This window comes from Rosa chinensis, chromosome 2 (assembly GCF_002994745.2).
Source record: "Rosa chinensis cultivar Old Blush chromosome 2, RchiOBHm-V2, whole genome shotgun sequence".
Taxonomy (NCBI): domain Eukaryota; kingdom Viridiplantae; phylum Streptophyta; class Magnoliopsida; order Rosales; family Rosaceae; genus Rosa; species Rosa chinensis.
Genome location: NC_037089.1, coordinates 36,313,917 through 36,332,517, shown reverse-complemented (window position 1 = coordinate 36,332,517; position 18,601 = coordinate 36,313,917). Strand labels below are relative to the sequence as shown.

The 18,601-nt window shown below is 37.9% G+C and overlaps 1 protein-coding gene across 3 annotated transcripts; it reads right to left on the bottom strand.

Annotated features, from left to right (window-relative positions):
- Positions 1 to 1,171: 1,171 nt before the first annotated feature.
- LOC112188607 lies at positions 1,172 to 8,392 on the bottom strand. Of its 3 annotated transcripts, none has more exons than XM_024327757.2 (5): positions 8,235 to 8,392; positions 7,456 to 7,546; positions 6,281 to 7,294; positions 4,492 to 4,566; positions 1,172 to 1,503 (listed from the first exon to the last, which is right to left on the bottom strand). In XM_024327757.2, exons 3-5 carry the CDS (start codon positions 7,184 to 7,186, stop codon positions 1,387 to 1,389), a joined length of 1,098 nt encoding a protein of 365 aa, XP_024183525.1. In that variant the 5' UTR covers positions 7,187 to 7,294; positions 7,456 to 7,546; positions 8,235 to 8,392; the 3' UTR covers positions 1,172 to 1,386. The 3 variants fall into 3 exon arrangements, 2 of the variants coding, with proteins under 2 accessions (XP_024183525.1, XP_024183524.1); XR_002931489.2 differs by adding an exon at positions 2,149 to 3,100 and having other exon boundaries at positions 1,372 to 1,503; positions 6,281 to 7,546; XM_024327756.2 differs by having other exon boundaries at positions 6,281 to 7,546.
- Positions 8,393 to 18,601: the final 10,209 nt, after the last annotated feature.

The following is an 18,601-nucleotide window of genomic DNA, read 5'->3' as shown; positions in this document are numbered from 1 at the left end:
AGATTTACCTCAATATGGCCTCCGGTGGGTTGTAAGTGATGGAAAAGCTATCCACTTTTGGACATTTAACTGGGTTTCTTCCCTTGTCCTTTATTTGCTCATCCCAGAACAAGAGATATGAATAACTTAGACTGGAATTTGACAGCGGATTATGTTATTCAAGATTATCAATAGAATCATTCTCTACATCTGACTCTTTTTCCTATAGATGTTGTTCGTAAAACTGAAGCCATGATGAAACCATTGATCATCTGTTTACACGTTGCCCTTTTTGCAAACAATGTTAGGACTAATGACTCTAGCTGTCCAATTCCATCTCACTCTAACTTATTTCTTGAACTGGCATGAAACTACTTTGCAGAAATATGTGAGATTGACTTCAATCATTATCTTAGCTTTGCAAACTTGGACAGCAAGAAATAAAACTTATTTTCTAACAACTCATAGCTCAACTTACCCTTATCTTTTGCTGCAGCTCATACTTCAGCTTTCAGAAATTCAAATACCTCCACCTCAACTGGCACGAAGATTCATCCCTCAAAAGGAAACATCCTATCCATCCCAGATCAAGCTTAAATTTGGAGGTCAGCAAGACCACTCAACACCTGCCAATTTTGTGATTCATCGCTCCTCTAGAAACCCTACATGCAATGGCAGATACTCTGGGATGATCTGACGTCCAATTGCTTGCCCCATGCTCTTTGGGATGATCTACATCTGCATTACTTCTCAAGCATTTCCCACATCACTGCTCAAAGCTGTAGATTGCTTGCATCACAGCCAAACCCTTTACTCCATTGAGAATCAAAAGGCATTTTTCTCTTTAAAGCCAAAAAGGAAATCCCCAATTCAACTCTCTTTTGTCAGCAGTAGTTTTACTTGATGAAGATGATTTTTTTAAAAAAAAAATTGTAACTGTTAATTGTGGAAAACACGGAACTGTCCTAATTTAGAAATCATTAGACAAGATTTATCTTTATGATATGAACTCAAACCTTACTACATGCTGCTCTTTCCGAACAATATACACTTTTCACACAAGAATAATGAATTGAAACAAATCACGAGATATATGTCCCTTTCTCCCAAAATTGGTTCACCTTCTACAAGGATAGGACTCCAACAACTAAATTCTGTGAAAGAATAAAGAGATACAGATGCAGCCAATCATATCTTCAGGTAATTGCTGATATCTTACCATTCAAAAAAGGTTGACTTATATTTATATCACAGTGCAGTGCAAATAATTGCCTATACAAAGCTCATTTATATTTTTGCATTTAAAAAACACTAATAAACTCAGACCAAGATAAAGGAAGTTCTATTGAGTTTCTTTCCGAGATGGAAAAAGGATGAATTGACAAGCTTAAATAGCATACAACAGAATTATGTTTTGTGCGCGCCATGTGTGCGTGAAGCCCAAATTCCAAATACGAGAAACCAAAAGACAAACAATATTGCCCAGTAACGTGCCGGTCCATACTTGATTCTTGTGAGCACAAACTGCAGTATTTAAAAGAAGAGGAGGTTATTACTGTGATTTATATATATATCATGACAACTTCCAAGGCTTACACAAATGAATCTGAGTTGAAAATATAACTGCAATCTAGCCTAATCGACCTGTATAATTAAGTTTTCCCTGAAACTTAAATCCGAAAGAGAGCAAAATTATTATTATTATTTTTTCCTTTTTATTTATTTATTTATTTACTTTTAAGATAGGGAGAATTCCACAAATGGTCACTAAACTATGACTCATTCGACACTTTGGTCACTGAAGTTTCAAATATATCATTTTGGTCACTCAACTATTACATTGTCAATCACTTAAGTGACCCAAAGAGTATTTTTTATAATTTTTTTTAATGAAAAAAATTAACAAAGTAACTTAAGTGATTGACAATGTAATAGTTGAGTGACCAAAGTGATAATTTGAAACTTCAGTGACCAAAGTGTCGAATGAGTCATAGTTGAGTGACCATTTGTAAAATTTTCCCTTTTAAGATAAGAGAAACTATTATTTACAAAACGGAGGAAGTACCTAGGGGACAAGGCGTCTACAGATCAACCAGCAATTTTAACAACTACAAAAAGGATCTAACAAACATACAAACACAAAAGTAATTCAATTAAGGAAGAGGGCACCTAAAACAGAAGCATAACTTCCCAATCCAATGAGAAACTGATGCCTTGGAGCAAAGCCACGTATCGAACTCTATAAAGTGTTCTATCTTCTCATCCCCAGCTCCCTTAAAGACTCTTATTCCTGTGCATGCGCACCACCCAAATGATTGCTAATATAGCACAACCTCCCAACACCATTCCTTTCATCTTTCCTCCAAAGAATTTATACCTCAAACACAATAAGGCCTTGCAAGAAGCTGGAGCATCCCATCTGAAATTAGCCTCAATAAATAATTTCTGCATAAGCTCATTGCAATTGAGGAATGAAGGAGAACATGCTTTACAGTCTAAGCAGCATCATTAAACATCATACAACAACGTCCAGACAGGCACCAAGAAGGGTGTCTCCTCTGATAGCTTACTCTCTTATCAAAATTGGAATCCCAACCATTTTCATGTAGTACTTGCTTCTGATGACAGCATACCAGAGGGCATCCTCTTATCACTAAAGAGCCAAAGCCACTTTCCAAGTAGAACTTCATTCTTCTTTAATAAAGCTTCCTGCACTGACACCTCTTTTCCCTTGGCTTGAGAAAGTCACATCCCACTTGACTAAATGACCCTGTTTCCCCTCCAACACACACCCTCCAACAAAAAACTGCTTATATACCTGGTATTGGCCATAACTTACACGACTCTTCTAGCCACAACTACAGAAATGCAAAAAAGAGATGTAAAGCGGATTGCCAGATTGCTTAAAACAGATTCAATCCAGTCAATCATCCCCCTCTTGATAGGAAAGTTTTACTCCATTCCTTTTAATCTCCTTTCTACTCTTTCCACCACTGTATGCCAAAGACTTATAGCTTGGGGTTAACCACCAAGAGGCAACCCTATATACTCTAAAGACCAGTGTCCCATGTCACATTCCAGCACCACTGCTAACTCCTCCACTTTACTCTCTTAATTATCCCTGCAATCAAACATAATTTTTAGGCCGATATCACACTGAACACTTGTAAAATCAGGAATAGAACTTCTCAAACTTTGACCATCTTCAGAAGGAACAATATTGTGTCATTCATAAACTGCAAAGATTTACCATTTCTTCCCTCCGAACAGCCAACCCTTCAAAAAAAATTCACTTGACTTGCTCTTTCCACCATCGTACTTCCATTAATCACCGAAGTACAGAAAGGTGGCAACATTTCTTCTAGCGTTGATCCTCTTGTGGCTCCAAACTTACCTTGTGGCTGCCCATTCATTGGACTAGAGAAATTGACTAACCTCAAACACCCTCCTATCCACCTACTCCAAAACAACCCCAAAATCCTTTTGCTCCATTACGAAAACCAAAATATCCCAATCCAGAAGATCATAGGCCTTTTCAAAGTCAATTGTAAAAGCTAAACTCAGATTCTTCTTTTTCCTCACTTCCTCCACAACCTCGTTTGCTATTAAAACTACATCCACAATCTTTTGTACAAGATGAAGTGGTAAAAAGGAACCAAAGTTTCAATAATGTACCAGATATCTTAAAATCAATTGAACACCACAAACATATTTTACTTAACTGAAATTGTGTGGCTTGATTTTGTTTTCTAGGTGAATAAATTACGATGGCTATCAAAACTTTGGTTATCTTGGGACACACTCCTAGTCTTGAGAGGATTGGCAATCTTTGTTCTCATGGGCATAGTAAGGGGAGGAATGGACAGTATAGAAAAACAAGATCTGCTACTGAGATAGAGTTTGAGAAGCAACAAACATTGGACCAATCCTTGAAGCGAGACAGAGCCATTGTATAGGTGGTGATATGCTAGGCCATGCGGAGATGTCTACTTTCAAGGGGATGAAGACTAGCACTAGATGATGGATTTGGTGCTTTTGCAGCATCAACACTTGAAGAAAACTTCAAGACATTCATGTCACCGTAAAGACAATCAGAAGCTGAAAATCAATATGTTGTGAGTCATAAGTGTGCATTTCATCTTCTTAACTCTTCTGAACTTCCTAGCATAATGGCCATAGGTATACAACTTGAAGGTTATTTAGAAAGGTCGGGAAAAAAAAAAAAGCATGTCAAATCTGGAAACCAGTTTTCACAATTGCCTTCCTAGGATCTAAGGTGGCACCGCAAATTTTTAGGAAAATCTCAACCAAGGAAATCAAGAATCAACTATAGCACGCATCATTGTTGCATAGATTCCATGAGATATGCACAGTGAGACTTAAGAAATAACATTAGTAACCATAAAATTAACTTGGCCATATACAAATCAACAAAAATAAATTAAACTTAATGCAAATATCTAAGGATAAAAGGAATATATAAGATAAGAAAAAAAGGGATAAGCTACTTACAAATCGAAAGAAAACCACAACTGTTAAAGCACAAATTCCTCCCAGGAGAATATGAAGACCACTTTTGGCAGTTTTCTGCAATCAAACAAGCATTCGTCACATGAAAAAGTAATTAATGCATTGTGATAAAAGGATAAAAACATACTGCAATAGAGGATCTAATTAAAAGAATGACCCAATGGGCAAAGACAAGGAAGTTGATTAAGGGCAGATTCTTTGGTCCAAAACAAATCTTTCCTGCAATATCTAGAATTTAACGAACCCTCGGAAGTGATTGACTATTGACAATTTGTAATAGGAAAGTTAGGCATTTGAAACAGATGTCTTTAAAATACCCCCTTAGGTACAGGTGCTAGCAAGAATATCGCTAATTTGAGGGTTTAGAGGAGAAAACCTGTCTGTTTTTCTCCTCAATGATCTGTGATGTGCAAATGTGGAGCAGAGAGTGTGAGCCACTTATTTTTGCACGGTTTGCCTTTGCGTGAGAAAGGGGTGAGGACGTTGAGGGAATCTGTGTTGGGTCATCCCAGCTGTGTGTGACTACACTTTGGCAGAGCCATAAGGTTTTTGTTGCATGAAGAAGGGTATGGTTCTGGGAAGATCTAGAGTGATGACTAGTAGAGCAATTTGGGTAGAAAGAAATCTGAGAATGTGAGGGGTAAGGGGTGAGAAGATGGACTATCTGTGGAAGAGGAATCACTTTGAGCAGGTATATGTCCTTCAACCGCTCCTGCTTTTAGGAATAGTTTATCTCTGCAATCTTTCCAAATGGACTTCCAGCACCTTATTATTGTCTTCTATAGATCAACTTCCTTTGCATTACACAGTTCCCTAGGACCACTGGAGCTTTCTTTTTTTTGGTCCATCTCCGGCATTAATTGGGTGATGCAGCTTTCTCCTTGTTATGAGAAATTCCATGGCTGCTTTTCGTAAGAAAGGTAACATGGTAGTCTAGGAGGTGGCTCGTATATGCTCTTTTTTTCTTTCCTTGAGTTTGTGGTTCAAGGGGTAGCACAGATTTTGAGGTCCGGAACATACAGCTAAGGAAACAAAGACTTTAGTCATACAGAACATGTACATCAAACACGTGCAGTACTGATTTGTATCAGGAAAGTATCACAAAATTACTGTAGAGCAATAATTTTGGATCACTATGGTATGCTAATAAAGCCTGCGAATTGATAGATATTCTATGACCAAAAAAGGCCACAGAAAATGGTAATAATCACTGTAATTGGTAGTTCAAAATTCCATGTAGAAAGTGGCAACTCAAAGAACAAGATGATAGATAAGTCACTGAAGTATATTCGGTAGTTACACTTACCGAAACCTAAACTGTTCCTCTACCACTTACTTGAATCACTACAATCAAAAGAGTTCATAAGATTGATTAAGATTATGTTTTTTATTGAAGTTCTATGGAAGAGCTGAAATTCTTTCCGCAACACCAAACTATTCCTTGAGATACAATTTTTTTGTTTCTCCTCAACTTCAGGTATATATTCTAAATTTATAAAGTTGTGGTTCCTAAAATAATGCTTAACCTTCAAAAGACTCGAACATATGAAAAGAGAGCACTCTCACGTCCAATATTTATTATTCCTTCACCAATCTGCTGTCTTGTTGACCTTAATCTCATGCTTATGGTTTTGAGAAGAGTTTAATTTGACTAGCATGTAAAGATATATTAACAAATGTATAAATAATGTTCCCGACAGAGGGTAAGGAATTAAAATAAACTATTCTCTAAGACATCTTTAATAAATTTAAATAGAACAAACTGACATACCTTCCCAACATGAGGAGCTAAAAGCCACACTACAGTGACGGTAAGCAGCCCTGTGGCAAGCAGAATAGCAGTAGCTTCCATAGCCCATTTGGTTGCAACATTTTCAGCAGGGACAACCGCAGTATTCTGAGGTTCTTCTGATGCAACTTGTGAAAGTGCAACAGAATTGCCATTTGTATTATTGTTACCGTTACCATTATTATGTGGACTGAACCACAGGGAAATCTCACTCAGCCGTTGCCTTCGAATAGCAGCTACAGCATCCGGATCTACGCCTATACTTGTATTGGCATGTGGCGGATCAGTTTGCCCACTAGCAGTTCTTTCCCTTAATGATTCATACTCTTTCAATGAAAGAAGAACCTTTTTGAAATCTGTAGCTCTGATATTCTTCGAAACACGTCCACAGATTTCACAGACAGTGGATCCATGGTTGATAAACCATTTGAGTGCGCATGAATAGTGTACTAGAGCAAGGTCATTTTTGCAAGAGCAACCAAGCTCCAGTAAAGTGTCTTGATGCTGACATGAACCCATTTCTAAATCAGCACTACAAATGAAAACTTCTCCATCAGGGCCTATAAACTCCAAAAACCTAGGTTCATTTCCAACATTTTTCTTGACAGAACTATGACTTTCAGCATCTTTCAGGGCTATATTGCTGTCAGGATTTACTTCCCTGTGGCTTATGCATGCTTCTTGTAAAGGAGGAGTGATGCCCAAGAACTCTAATGCTGCATCTCCCCTTTTGTCAGATTCAGCGCAATGGCACACACGACAAGTTGGCAGTCCGGCATCCTTGTCAAGACTATGGCGTGGGAGAGTCCCTAGACAATCACTCTGTCTAGGTGAGCCACCTTCCTCACTGACTCCAACCTCAGCTTCTGATAAATTTTCCTTGCCCATCGAACCAGTCGAGGCTTTTATTTCAAAAAGTATGCAAGTTATTCCACCACTTTACTTATATTGACTTCCCTAATCCAAGCTAATGAGACCAATTCTCCATTGTGAACTCTAAGAAATATAGAATAAGCATTACAATTCCAGTAAAAGGTTGAAAAGGAACACAAATTTTTGTCCCAACCCTCAAAGTGGCTTAAGCCCTTAAGCATAATATAAGGTCTCGGTGCAAGAGATGTGCTGGTAAAGACACTGAAGAGTGTAGAGTATCCAACCTTACGATCTGGTCATGGCTTCCACTGACGATTTTAAGCTAAATATCACTCCAATGTAGAATGATTGTTAACCCTGTTACTTTTAGATCCTCTGACATTCAAAAAAACAGCTGCGTGAGCGATATGCCAGAGGCATGAGCAGGACATGGTCATAGTTAACAAAAGAGAAGACAATGCTATCTAACAACCGTAGAGTTTACATTTCAGGGAATATCATCTCAAGTACAGCAACCGCAAACCCCACAGAAAAATCAATAAGTTCAGTAACCAACAACATAATATCACTGTGAATTGTCTACATTTCGAGATCAGTGACCGATTCCATCTACATAATTGATAAAAAAGAGTAAAACAATTCTTTTGATCCAAGTGTGATAATATTACATCCCAATTCATCTTTGACAATGAGTATCAAGGAGAAATAAGGCCAACAATATGAAAGCATAAAAACTATTTCAACCCAAATACCATTTTCTAATTGGAAGTCATATATCAATCTATCTATAAAATCTATAAATTAAGCACCAGATAAGGACTTGCATAATACATGGTCCTCCCCAACATACCCACAAAAAATTCCACACCCAGAAACCCAAATCCAAATTCAAATATTAAAAGAGAAAGGGATCGAATCAAGTCCCCAACTTTCTCATCTCATAAACTAGTATGAAACTCCAACTCAACTGGGTGGAAATTCGACAGCGCTACATATACATACAATCATGTATGGCAATTGGGTATACAAAGAAACTGAAGAGAAAGGAAGAAAGGGCACATACATTGGGTTGAGTGTGATTGAAATCTCTGCAACTGTGTGTGAATATATGCTGGAGTCTGGAGAAAGAAATGGGTAAGCATTTAGGTGGACCTGAAAGGAGTGTGAGAAAACAGTCGTCAAATATGCGCAATGGTTTTTTTGACTTCTTTCTCCCTTCTAAGAGAAGCGACGAAATGTTATTTATCCAATCTCTTCCCATCGATTTATAAGTTTGCTTTTCCCATTATTGCAAGCAGCCCGTTTAGTTACTAGGTAACTATTTTTGTCCTTATTTTTGCACTAGATTGTATGTACTTATATTGTTTTGTATTATCCCTTGAACTTAATATATATATATATATATATATATATATTTGGTTCAATTCTTAAAAGAAAAAAAACAAAAAAAAAACATGTTTTTAGTGGTCATACGATTTCTCTTTTTTATAGTAAATTACTTGTAAGTGTTTTTTTAGGACTTATATTATCAATTAGATCACCATATTTTTTTAGAGCATTTATAAAAAAGTTCGTTTACATGTGTGTGTGTGTGTGTACATACACACATTCATATATGTATACAGGAGATCAGAAGCGGACGGATCACAATTCAGCTCTTCAACTACCAATTATATATATATATATATATATATATCAAATTTTAAACAAAGTGATGTCATATGATATATCTGAAAGGGAGAATGTTCACACCATGTAGAAATGGTACACGAACACCAGCACCAAATGCTCGGAGAATCTGCTAGAGTCGGACGCAATGCACTGGAACACTTGGATAACAAGTTGGTTCAGCACCAGCAAGTTACCCCAAGAGTTTGTTTCCACATTCCCACATCGAAAATAGTGGACAAGCAAGTCCGAATAAGTGCCATAAAAAGGCACACATGCTGCTAAATCTGGTAGAACATTATATTCCCTTTTCCGTATCGTTACTTGTCAACATCTTCACAAATACTAACTTAGGCATCTGAGGTTTATAGACCGGCAACCCCGGTCTCCCTCTGACCTTTGTTCTTCCTTAATAGGTAGCCATATATTGGCTACATAAGGGACTCGGGGTATTCTAGACGACCCTAATTGTCAGCAGTACTACACAGAAACAGAGAATATCATAAATGGTTACTCAACTATGACTCATTCTACATTTTGATCACCCAGTTTTCAAATATATAACTTTAGTCACTCAATTATGAATCTGGTAATCACTTTAGTCACTTCGCTAAATCCTTCTTTAAAATATCAATTAAACATATGATTTTTTTTTTAATCTTTGACCCAAAGCACTAAAATTGGCTAAAATTAACTCACTTGACTCAGCAACAGATTTTTATGTCCATTAACACAATTTAAACTAAATTGACATTTTCACCCTCAGCCTAATTAAAAAACTACATCCATGCCATGCCCCTCTCTCCCTCCGCTCACAAGCAACACACACACACACACACTCTCACACTCTCTCTCCCACGGCCGTCGTCGCTGGTCACGACCCAACCCTCCTTCACTTCACTTATGGTGGCGATGTCGAGGTCATCGTCCTGGTCAAGCCTCCACGGAGGCTCCAATCTTAAACAGACACACACACACACACACACACACACTCTCTCTCTCTCTCTCTCTCTCTCTCTCTCTCTCAGATCTGATTGGATAAGCAATAGGCGATCTCGGCTTGGCGTTCGCTGAATTGATAGGTGATCGAGTTAGATTTTTTGGCCTGAAAATGTCGACCAGGGACGGTCGTCATCATCTTCGTCCTCGGTGAATAGGGCATCAATTCTTATTCTCACTCTCTGTGTGTTTGCAAATCGGCGCTGATGGCCAAGACCATTCTGGCACCGGCGAGGCCAGTTACATCGGTAGCCACACCATGCTGCAGCTTTTACTCGGTGGCTTCAGCACCGTCGTCGTTGACAACCTTGACAATTCCTCTGAAATTGCTATTAACCTTGTCAGAGAACTCGCTGGGGATTTTGGCAGGAACCTCTCGTTTCACAAGGTCTCTGGATTTTTTTTTTTGTAAAATGGGGGCAAAAGGCCCAGAAAGGAAGAAAAAAACAAAAAAAAGGTTTTATTGTCTCCTAATAAAACATTTATTGCCCCCCAATAAAAATTTTGAATTGATGTAATCTCCTCATTTTTTTCTTAAGTCAAAGTTTTATTTGTCAAATTTTAGGGAAGTTAGTTCTCATTCCGACTACCTAAAGGTTTATTGGGGGGCAATTACCCTCTTCGGCGACCCATGAGATCTCCGACGACCTCTTTGGGGAATTCCGGCAAGGTTTCATAAACTTTTATTGCCCTTCCAATAAATGTTTATTAGGGGGCAATAAACCTTTTCGGTGACCTATGAAATCTCCGACAAGGTTTTCAAAGAAGTCCGGCAGCCGACGATCTGTGACGGAATTCCGGCTACCAGAATTCGGGGGAAGTCTCCTATGGCTTCTCTCTGTTCCATTTTCTTTCTATGTGATAAAGGAGGGAGGGCAAAATAATCTCAAAAAAAACTTAACTGGGGGTATTAGGGAACAACTTATTAGAGTCATTATGGGTAAGTGGGCAAAAAAAAAAAGTAAGCGGGTGTAAGGGAGGAAAAAAGTCCCTAGAATTAGGGTGAATGGTTAAAACCTTTTTTTGTTTTTTTTGTAAATATGCATTTTTTGGAAAGTAATTTCGTCAAAATCTCACTTTAGTTGGTTCTCCCGGTCAACCTAATTAAGACATTTTAAGTTTTCCATGACTTGTTTGACAAAAATATCCATGATATTGTGGCAAAAATGATATTTTTTTAACGGAAAAATATCGAAGTTAAAGTTAAGTGACCAAAGTGATATTTTCAAAAACAGAGTGACTAAAGTGTCAAACAGGTGAAAGTTGAGTGACTATTTGTGATATTCTCTCTCTCTCTCTCTCTCTCTCTTTGTGGCCAAAGGCGTAGGGACATTTGGAGGGACAACATTAGTGGTAGTGGGCCCACCGGGTTCCTCACAATAGGAATAGTAGTGGGGACACCAAAACCCGAGGAGCAGCGAGGGAGCCACCGCCACTATAGGGAGGTCCCTGACAACCTGCAAACCTGTGCTCGAGAAAACCACAAAGTCCACTCACTAGTACATATTCAAAAATCAAATTGGTACCTATCATACAAAGAAAAGATCTTTTCTAGATTCAAGATCACAAAAGCTCGAGTCTCATTACGCCGCATAAGGTGCTCATCTACATGAATGACCCGGCCCAATAATGTATTGACGTTGCGAACCAAGCACCACCTTTGCCGATCGAAAATACCATCGATTCTTAGACAGTACCCACTTCTTGTCCCCTCGATTGATGAGATGGAATGAGAACTGGCCATTGAGACGCTCTTGAATAAGTAGTTCACTAGTAGAGACATGTCAAATCTAATTGATCTAGAACATAGAATGGTGGGGGAATCACAACCATATCCCAAGGAGGCCAGCTGCTCACTAAAAAGTAATAGGTTAGCTTTGTTGTATGCCTGTATCACAATCATCGGAGTCCAACAGTGCTCATCACCTTAAAGAGCCAAGATCTTAGCATAAACACCGGGTAACATCCTCAATCGACGACTATTAACCAACAAGTTATGGGCATTTCCAAATAACCAACAGGCTATGGGCATAGAGTAATAATCTGTATTCCAAATAAAAAGGGATGATACAATATGATAAATTGAGATAATGACTCTACAACAGAAGTCTCTATCACCAACAAATGAGAGGGGGAGATAAGAGAAATACTTTTGCTTCCCCTCCTCCCTCCTTCTCCTCTTTAATAGTACATTTTTTTATTTTCAAGAATAAAATTCATCTCTTTAACAATGAAATTTAGTTCTTTAAGATTTTCAAGAATGAATATATTGGTATTCCTCAAAATTTTCAAATATCTAGTGTTTTGTCCGTCATCTCCAAAAATAGAGTTTTGCAATATCATGTACCCGTGTTGATCAATCACATCCAAGCATGGCCATTCATCCTCCCCAATATTCACCTGAATTTTTGTATACTGATATCATAATATGATTATATTCTACATGAAATGAACTCTTAAACAGATGCTTTCACTCTGCAAGACTAGATAAGTACCTAGCTTTAGAGACCATGCATTAGAGATCTAATCATCTCTTATGCATGAACTAAAGAAGAGTCAAGCTGTTTTTTTTATTTTCCTTCTTCCCAGGAAGCTAGTGAAGGAGTTGTATCTTAAAACAATCATTTTGATGTAATTATTATTGTGATTATTATTAATCAAAAGAAAAAAAAACAAAAAAAAAACATGTTTTTAGTGGTCATACGATTTCTCTTTTTTATAGTAAATTACTTGTAAGTGTTTTTTTTAGGACTTATATTATCAATTAGGTCACCATATTTTTTTAGAGCATTTATAAAAAAGTTCGTTTACATGTGTGTGTGTGTGTGTGTGTACATACACACATTCATATATGTATACAGGAGATCAGAAGCGGACGGATCACAATTCAGCTCTTCAACTTCCAATTATATATATATATATATATATATATATATATATCAAATTTTAAACAAAGTGATGTCAAATGATATATCTGAAAGGGAGAATGTTCATACCATGTAGAAATGGTACACGAACACCAGCACCACATGCTCGGAGAATCTGCTGGAGTCGGACGCAATGCACTGGAACACTTGGATAACAAGTTGGTTCAGCACCAACAAGTTACCCCAAGAGTTTGTTTCCACATTCCCACATCGAAAACAATGGACAAGCAAGTCCGAATAAGTGCCATAAAAAGGCACACATGCTGCTAAATCTGGTAGAACATTCTATTTCCTTTTCCGTATCGTTACTTGTCAACATCTTCACAAATACTAACTTAGGCATATGAGGTTTATAGACCGGCAACCCCGGTCTCCCTCTGACCTTTGTTCTTCCTTAATAGGTAGCCATATATTGGCGACAGAAGGGACTCAGGGTATTCTAGACGACCCTAATTGTCAGCAGTACTACACAAAAACAGAGAATATCATAAATGGTTACTCAACTATGACTCATTCTACATTTTGATTACCCAGTTTTCAAATATATAACTTTAGTCACTCAATTATGAATCTGGTAATCACTTTAGTCACTTCGCTAAATCCTTCTTTAAAATATCAATTAAACATATGATTTTTTTTTTTTAATCTTTGACCCAAAGCACTAAAATTGGCTAAAATTAACTCACTTGACTCAGCAACAGATTTTTATGTCCATTAACACAATTTAAACTAAATTGACATTTTCACCCTCAGCCTAATTAAAAAACTACATCCATGCCATGCCCTTCTCTCCCTCCGCTCACAAGCAACACACACACACACTCTCACTCTCTCTCTCTCTCTCCCACGGCCGTCATCGCTGGTCACCAAACCCAACCCTCCTTCACTTCTCTTATGGTGGCGATGTCGAGGTCATCGTCCTGGTCAAGCCTTCACGGAGGCTCCAATCTTAAACACACACACACACACACACACTCTCTCTCTCTCTTAGATCTGATTGGATAAGCAATAGGCTATCTCGGCTTGGCGTTCGCTGAATTGATAGGTGATCGAGTTAGATTTTTTGGCCTGAAAATGTCGACCAGGGACGGCCGTCATCATCTTCGTCCTCGGCGAATAGGGCATCAATTCTTATTCTCACTCTCTGTGTGTTTGCAAATCGGCGCTGATGGCCAAGACCATTCTGGCACCGGTGAGGCCGGTTACATCGGTAGCCACACCATGCTGCAGCTTTTACTCGGTGGCTTCAGCACCGTCGTCGTTGACAACCTTGACAATTCCTCTGAAATTGCTATTAACCTTGTCAGAGAACTCGCTGGGGATTTTGGCAGGAACCTCTCGTTTCACAAGGTGTCTGGATTTTTTTTTTGTAAAATGGGGGCAAAAGGCCCAGAAAGGAAGAAAAAAACAAAAAAAAAAAAGTTTTATTGTCTCCTAATAAAACATATATTGAGGACCAATAAACGTTTATTAGGGAGCAATAAAATATTTTCAAACATTTATTGCCCCCCAATAAAAATTTTGAATTGATGTAATCTCCTCATTTTTTTTCTTTAGTCAAAGTTTTATTTGTCAAATTTTAGGGAAGTTAGTTCTCATTCCGACTACCTAAAGGTTTATTGGGGGGTAATTACCCTCTTCGGCGACCCATGAGATCTCCGACGACCTCTTTGGGGAATTCCAGCAAGGTTTCATAAACTTTTATTGCCCTTCCAATAAATGTTTATTAGGGGGCAATAAACCTTTTCGGTGACCTATGAAATCTCTGACAAGGTTTTCAAAGAAGTCCGGCAGCCGACGATCGGTGACGGAATTCCGGCTACCGGAATTCGAGGGAAGTCTCCTATGGCTTCTCTCTGTTCCATTTTCTTTCTATGTGATAAAGGAGGGAGGGCAAAATAATCTAAAAAAAAAACTAAAAAAAAACTTAATTGGGGGTATTAGGGAACTTATTAGAGTCATTATGGGTAAGTGGGCAAAAAAAAAAAGTAAGCGGGTGTAAGGGAGGAAAAAAGTCCCTAGAATTAGGGTAAATGGTTAAAACCTTCTTTTTTTTTGTAAATATGCATTTTTTGGAAAGTAATTTCGTCAAAATCTCACTTTAGTTGGTTCTCCCAGTCAACCTAATTAAGACATTTTAAGTTTTCCATGACTTGTTTGACAAAAATATCCATGATATTGTGGCAAAAATGATACTTTTTTTAACGGAAAAATATCGAAGTTAAAGTTAAGTGACCAAAGTGATATTTTCAAAAACAGAGTGACTAAAGTGTCAAACAGGTGAAAGTTGAGTGACTATTTGTGATATTATCTCTCTCTCTCTCTGTGGCCAAAGGCGTAGGGACATTTGGAGGGACAACATTAGTGGTAGTGGGCCCACCGGGTTCCTCACAATAGGAATAGTAGTGGGGACACCAAAACCCGAGGAGCAGCGAGGGAGCCACCGCCACTATAGGGAGGTCCCCGACAACCTGCAAACTTGTGCTCGAGAAAACCACAAAGTCCACTCACTAGTACATATTCAAAAATCAAATTGGTACCTATCATACAAAGAAAAGATCTTTTCTAGATTCAAGATCACAAAAGCTCAAGTCTCATTACGCCGCATAAGGTGCTCATCTACATGAATGACCTGGCCCAATAATGTATTGACATTGCGAACCAAGCACCACCTTTGCCGATCGAAAATACCATCGACTCTTAGACAGTACCCACTTCTTGTCCCCTCGATTGATGAGATGGAATGAGAACTGGCCATTGAGACGCTCTTGAATAAGTAGTTCACTAGTAGAGACATGTCAAATCTAATTGATCTAGAACATAGAATGGTGGGGGAATCACAACCATATCCCAAGGAGGCCAGCTGCTCACTAAAAAGTAATAGGTTAGCTTTGTTGTATGCCTGTATCACAATCATCGGAGTCCAACAGTGCTCATCACCTTAAAGAGCCAAGATCTTAGCATAAACACCGGGTAACATCCTCAATCGACGACTATTAACCAACAAGTTATGGGCATTTCCAAATAACCAACAGGCTATGGGCATAGAGTAATAATCTGTATTCCAAATAAAAAGGGATGATACAATATGATAAATTGAGATAATGACTCTACAACAGAAGTCTCTATCACCAACAAATGAGGGGAGGAGATAGGAGAAATACTTTTGCTTCCCCTCCTCCCTCCTTCTCCTCTTTCATAGTACATTTTTTTATTTTCAAGAATAAAATTCATCTCTTTAACAATGAAATTTAGTTCTTTAAGATTTTCAAGAATGAATATATTGGTATTCCTCAAAATTTTCAAATATCTAGTGTTTTGTCCGTCATCTCCAAAAAATAGAGTTTTGCAATATCATGTACCCGTGTTGATCAATCACATCCAAGCATGGCCATTCATCCTCCCCAATATTCACCTGAATTTTTGTATACTGATATCATAATATGATTATATTCTACATGAAATGAACTCTTAAACAGATGCTTTCACTCTGCAAGACTAGATAAGTACCTAGCTTTAGAGACCATGCATTAGAGATCTAATCATCTCTTATGCATGAACTAAAGAAGAGTCAAGCTGTTTTTTTTATTTTCCTTCTTCTCAGGAAGCTAGTGAAGGAGTTGTATCTTAAAACAATCATTTTGATGTAATTATTATTGTGATTATTATTAATCAAAAGGGCAAGTTTATTGTTCATTGTAGGGCTGGGCATGGTCTCAGACTGGCACTGGATTTGCAGGGACCTAGACCGGCTATCTTTTTTCTGGCCGGGCTTGTAGTTCCAGAGAATGGGGACCGGGCTAAACTCGGACCAGGACAAAAGGGCCGGTTTTTTCTGGCTTTCGGACCCAACCCGTCCTTAAAAAAAAAATTGATAAGAAAAGAAAGCCAGAAAGGTTTTTGGCTTTGAAAAATCGAAGGGAGAAGAGATTTGGATTGCTGGGAAAAGAGAAGAAAGGTCATGGATTCTTTTAGTTCCTGATGTCGTGCACGACTTGCGGCGACGGCAACGGAGGAGCACGATGACGGCGCCGGAGTTGAACTTGAAGAGCGAGAGGTAGAGGAAATGAGGAATAATGGACTGACTGATCTCTAGTTTTTGGAGGAGGAGCAAAGTTGGGGGCTTGGGGTTGACTGGTTGAGGAAGAAGAAGAAGAAGAAGAACTGAAGAAGAGAGAAGAAGAAAGAAGCATAGGAGAGGAGAGGAATCGTGAAAGAAAGAAGAAAGGTTAATCGAAAAAAAAAAAAGAAGAAGAAGAAGAAGGAGACAGAAAAAAGAAGACGCAAGGCCAGAGAGAAGAATGATAAAAAAAAATATAAAAAAAGAAGAAGAAAGAGAAAGAAGACATAGAGGCCAAAGAGAATAAAGAAGAATGATAGTGATAGGTAGTCTTGAGAAGAGTGAAAAGTAGAAGGACACATCAAAAGAGGGAGAGGATAAGTACAAAAGATAAAAAAATATATTACTTGTGTTGTGAAGTTCGGGTTCTTCGGTCCAAAAGGTCAGCAGGAGTCAGGAGGTAAGAATGAGTTTGGGATCGAACCGGCCCGAAAACAACTATTTTCAATCTAAAACCCGACCCAAACCGGCCTGTCCGGATCGGTTCCTCAGGGTTTTTCGGTCATTTATGCCCACCCCTAGTTCATTGTTCATTGCTTATATTTAATATTTGATTGAACAAGGGCTAATGAATATGAGTTAAAGAGAAATTAATCTAAAGAGTTAGATGTGTGAGACCTTTACTCTTTTACACTCTTATCCTAAAATGTTCCTAGTCATAGGATTATCATTTGGACATTGATGATCCAGGAAGACTAACACATACTATGTATGCTCAATATGGAGGGATGATATGTCTCTTGTCATTCGTGTAGAGACACTAATACAAGTATGTGGGTGCTCTTATCTTAAAGAGTACACTGAACGCGATCATTAGAGTTCTTGTATGGAGTTTTACTTACATATCAAACTTGAACTTTAAATTGCAATAATACAAATTAGTCCTTTGACCTGAGACACCATAGTTGTCTTATGAGTAAGTGGATTAACTCTTGATGATGCAATAATATTATGTCCCTTAATGGATATGATTGATGCATTCATTTGTATAATCAATTCGGTCATAGAGACATTTGAGTGTACAATAATGAATCTCTATCCTTAAGTAAATAAGGTGTATGTTCAAATATGTGATTCAATAAGTTTTTGGCCAAAGCATTGAATGAGATTAAAAAGAAGTTTCTAATCACATTTTAAGAATCATATAAGAACGGAAATCACATTAGGGGATTGACATATCAATTTCATACCCCAATGATGTGATTTAAAACATCATGTTGGAGAAGGACCGTATTGTATTGTAATTTCAATTGAATAGGTTATTTGTCATTCTATATTAACTAGGGTACTCATGATATGTTGCAAGACGACACTCATAACTTGTGAAGTCCCCGAGAATTGATAAACATTTATGATCCTAATAACAACGGAGAAGCAAAATGAAGTTTTGATTTGTAAACGAAATAGAATGGTTCTACAAACTTCACTGCATTGTTAATTAGAACCTAAGAGATCGCACACCATATAAGTGGGTCCTTGAGATTGTATACGAAGAAGGTTAAACAAGTGTTGGTTATGACCAAATAATTAATTAGATTTATTATTTAGACATAATTAGAATTTTCGGGTAAAACAGAACATATTAGGCTTAAATGATTGTCGGATTTTGGTGTGGACTTGGGCTTCACTATGTGAGACTTGAATGAAAGCCCAAGACACATTTTTAGTGCCCAATAACATATATAGACCAACCAACATATTGGCTTTGTGAAAGTC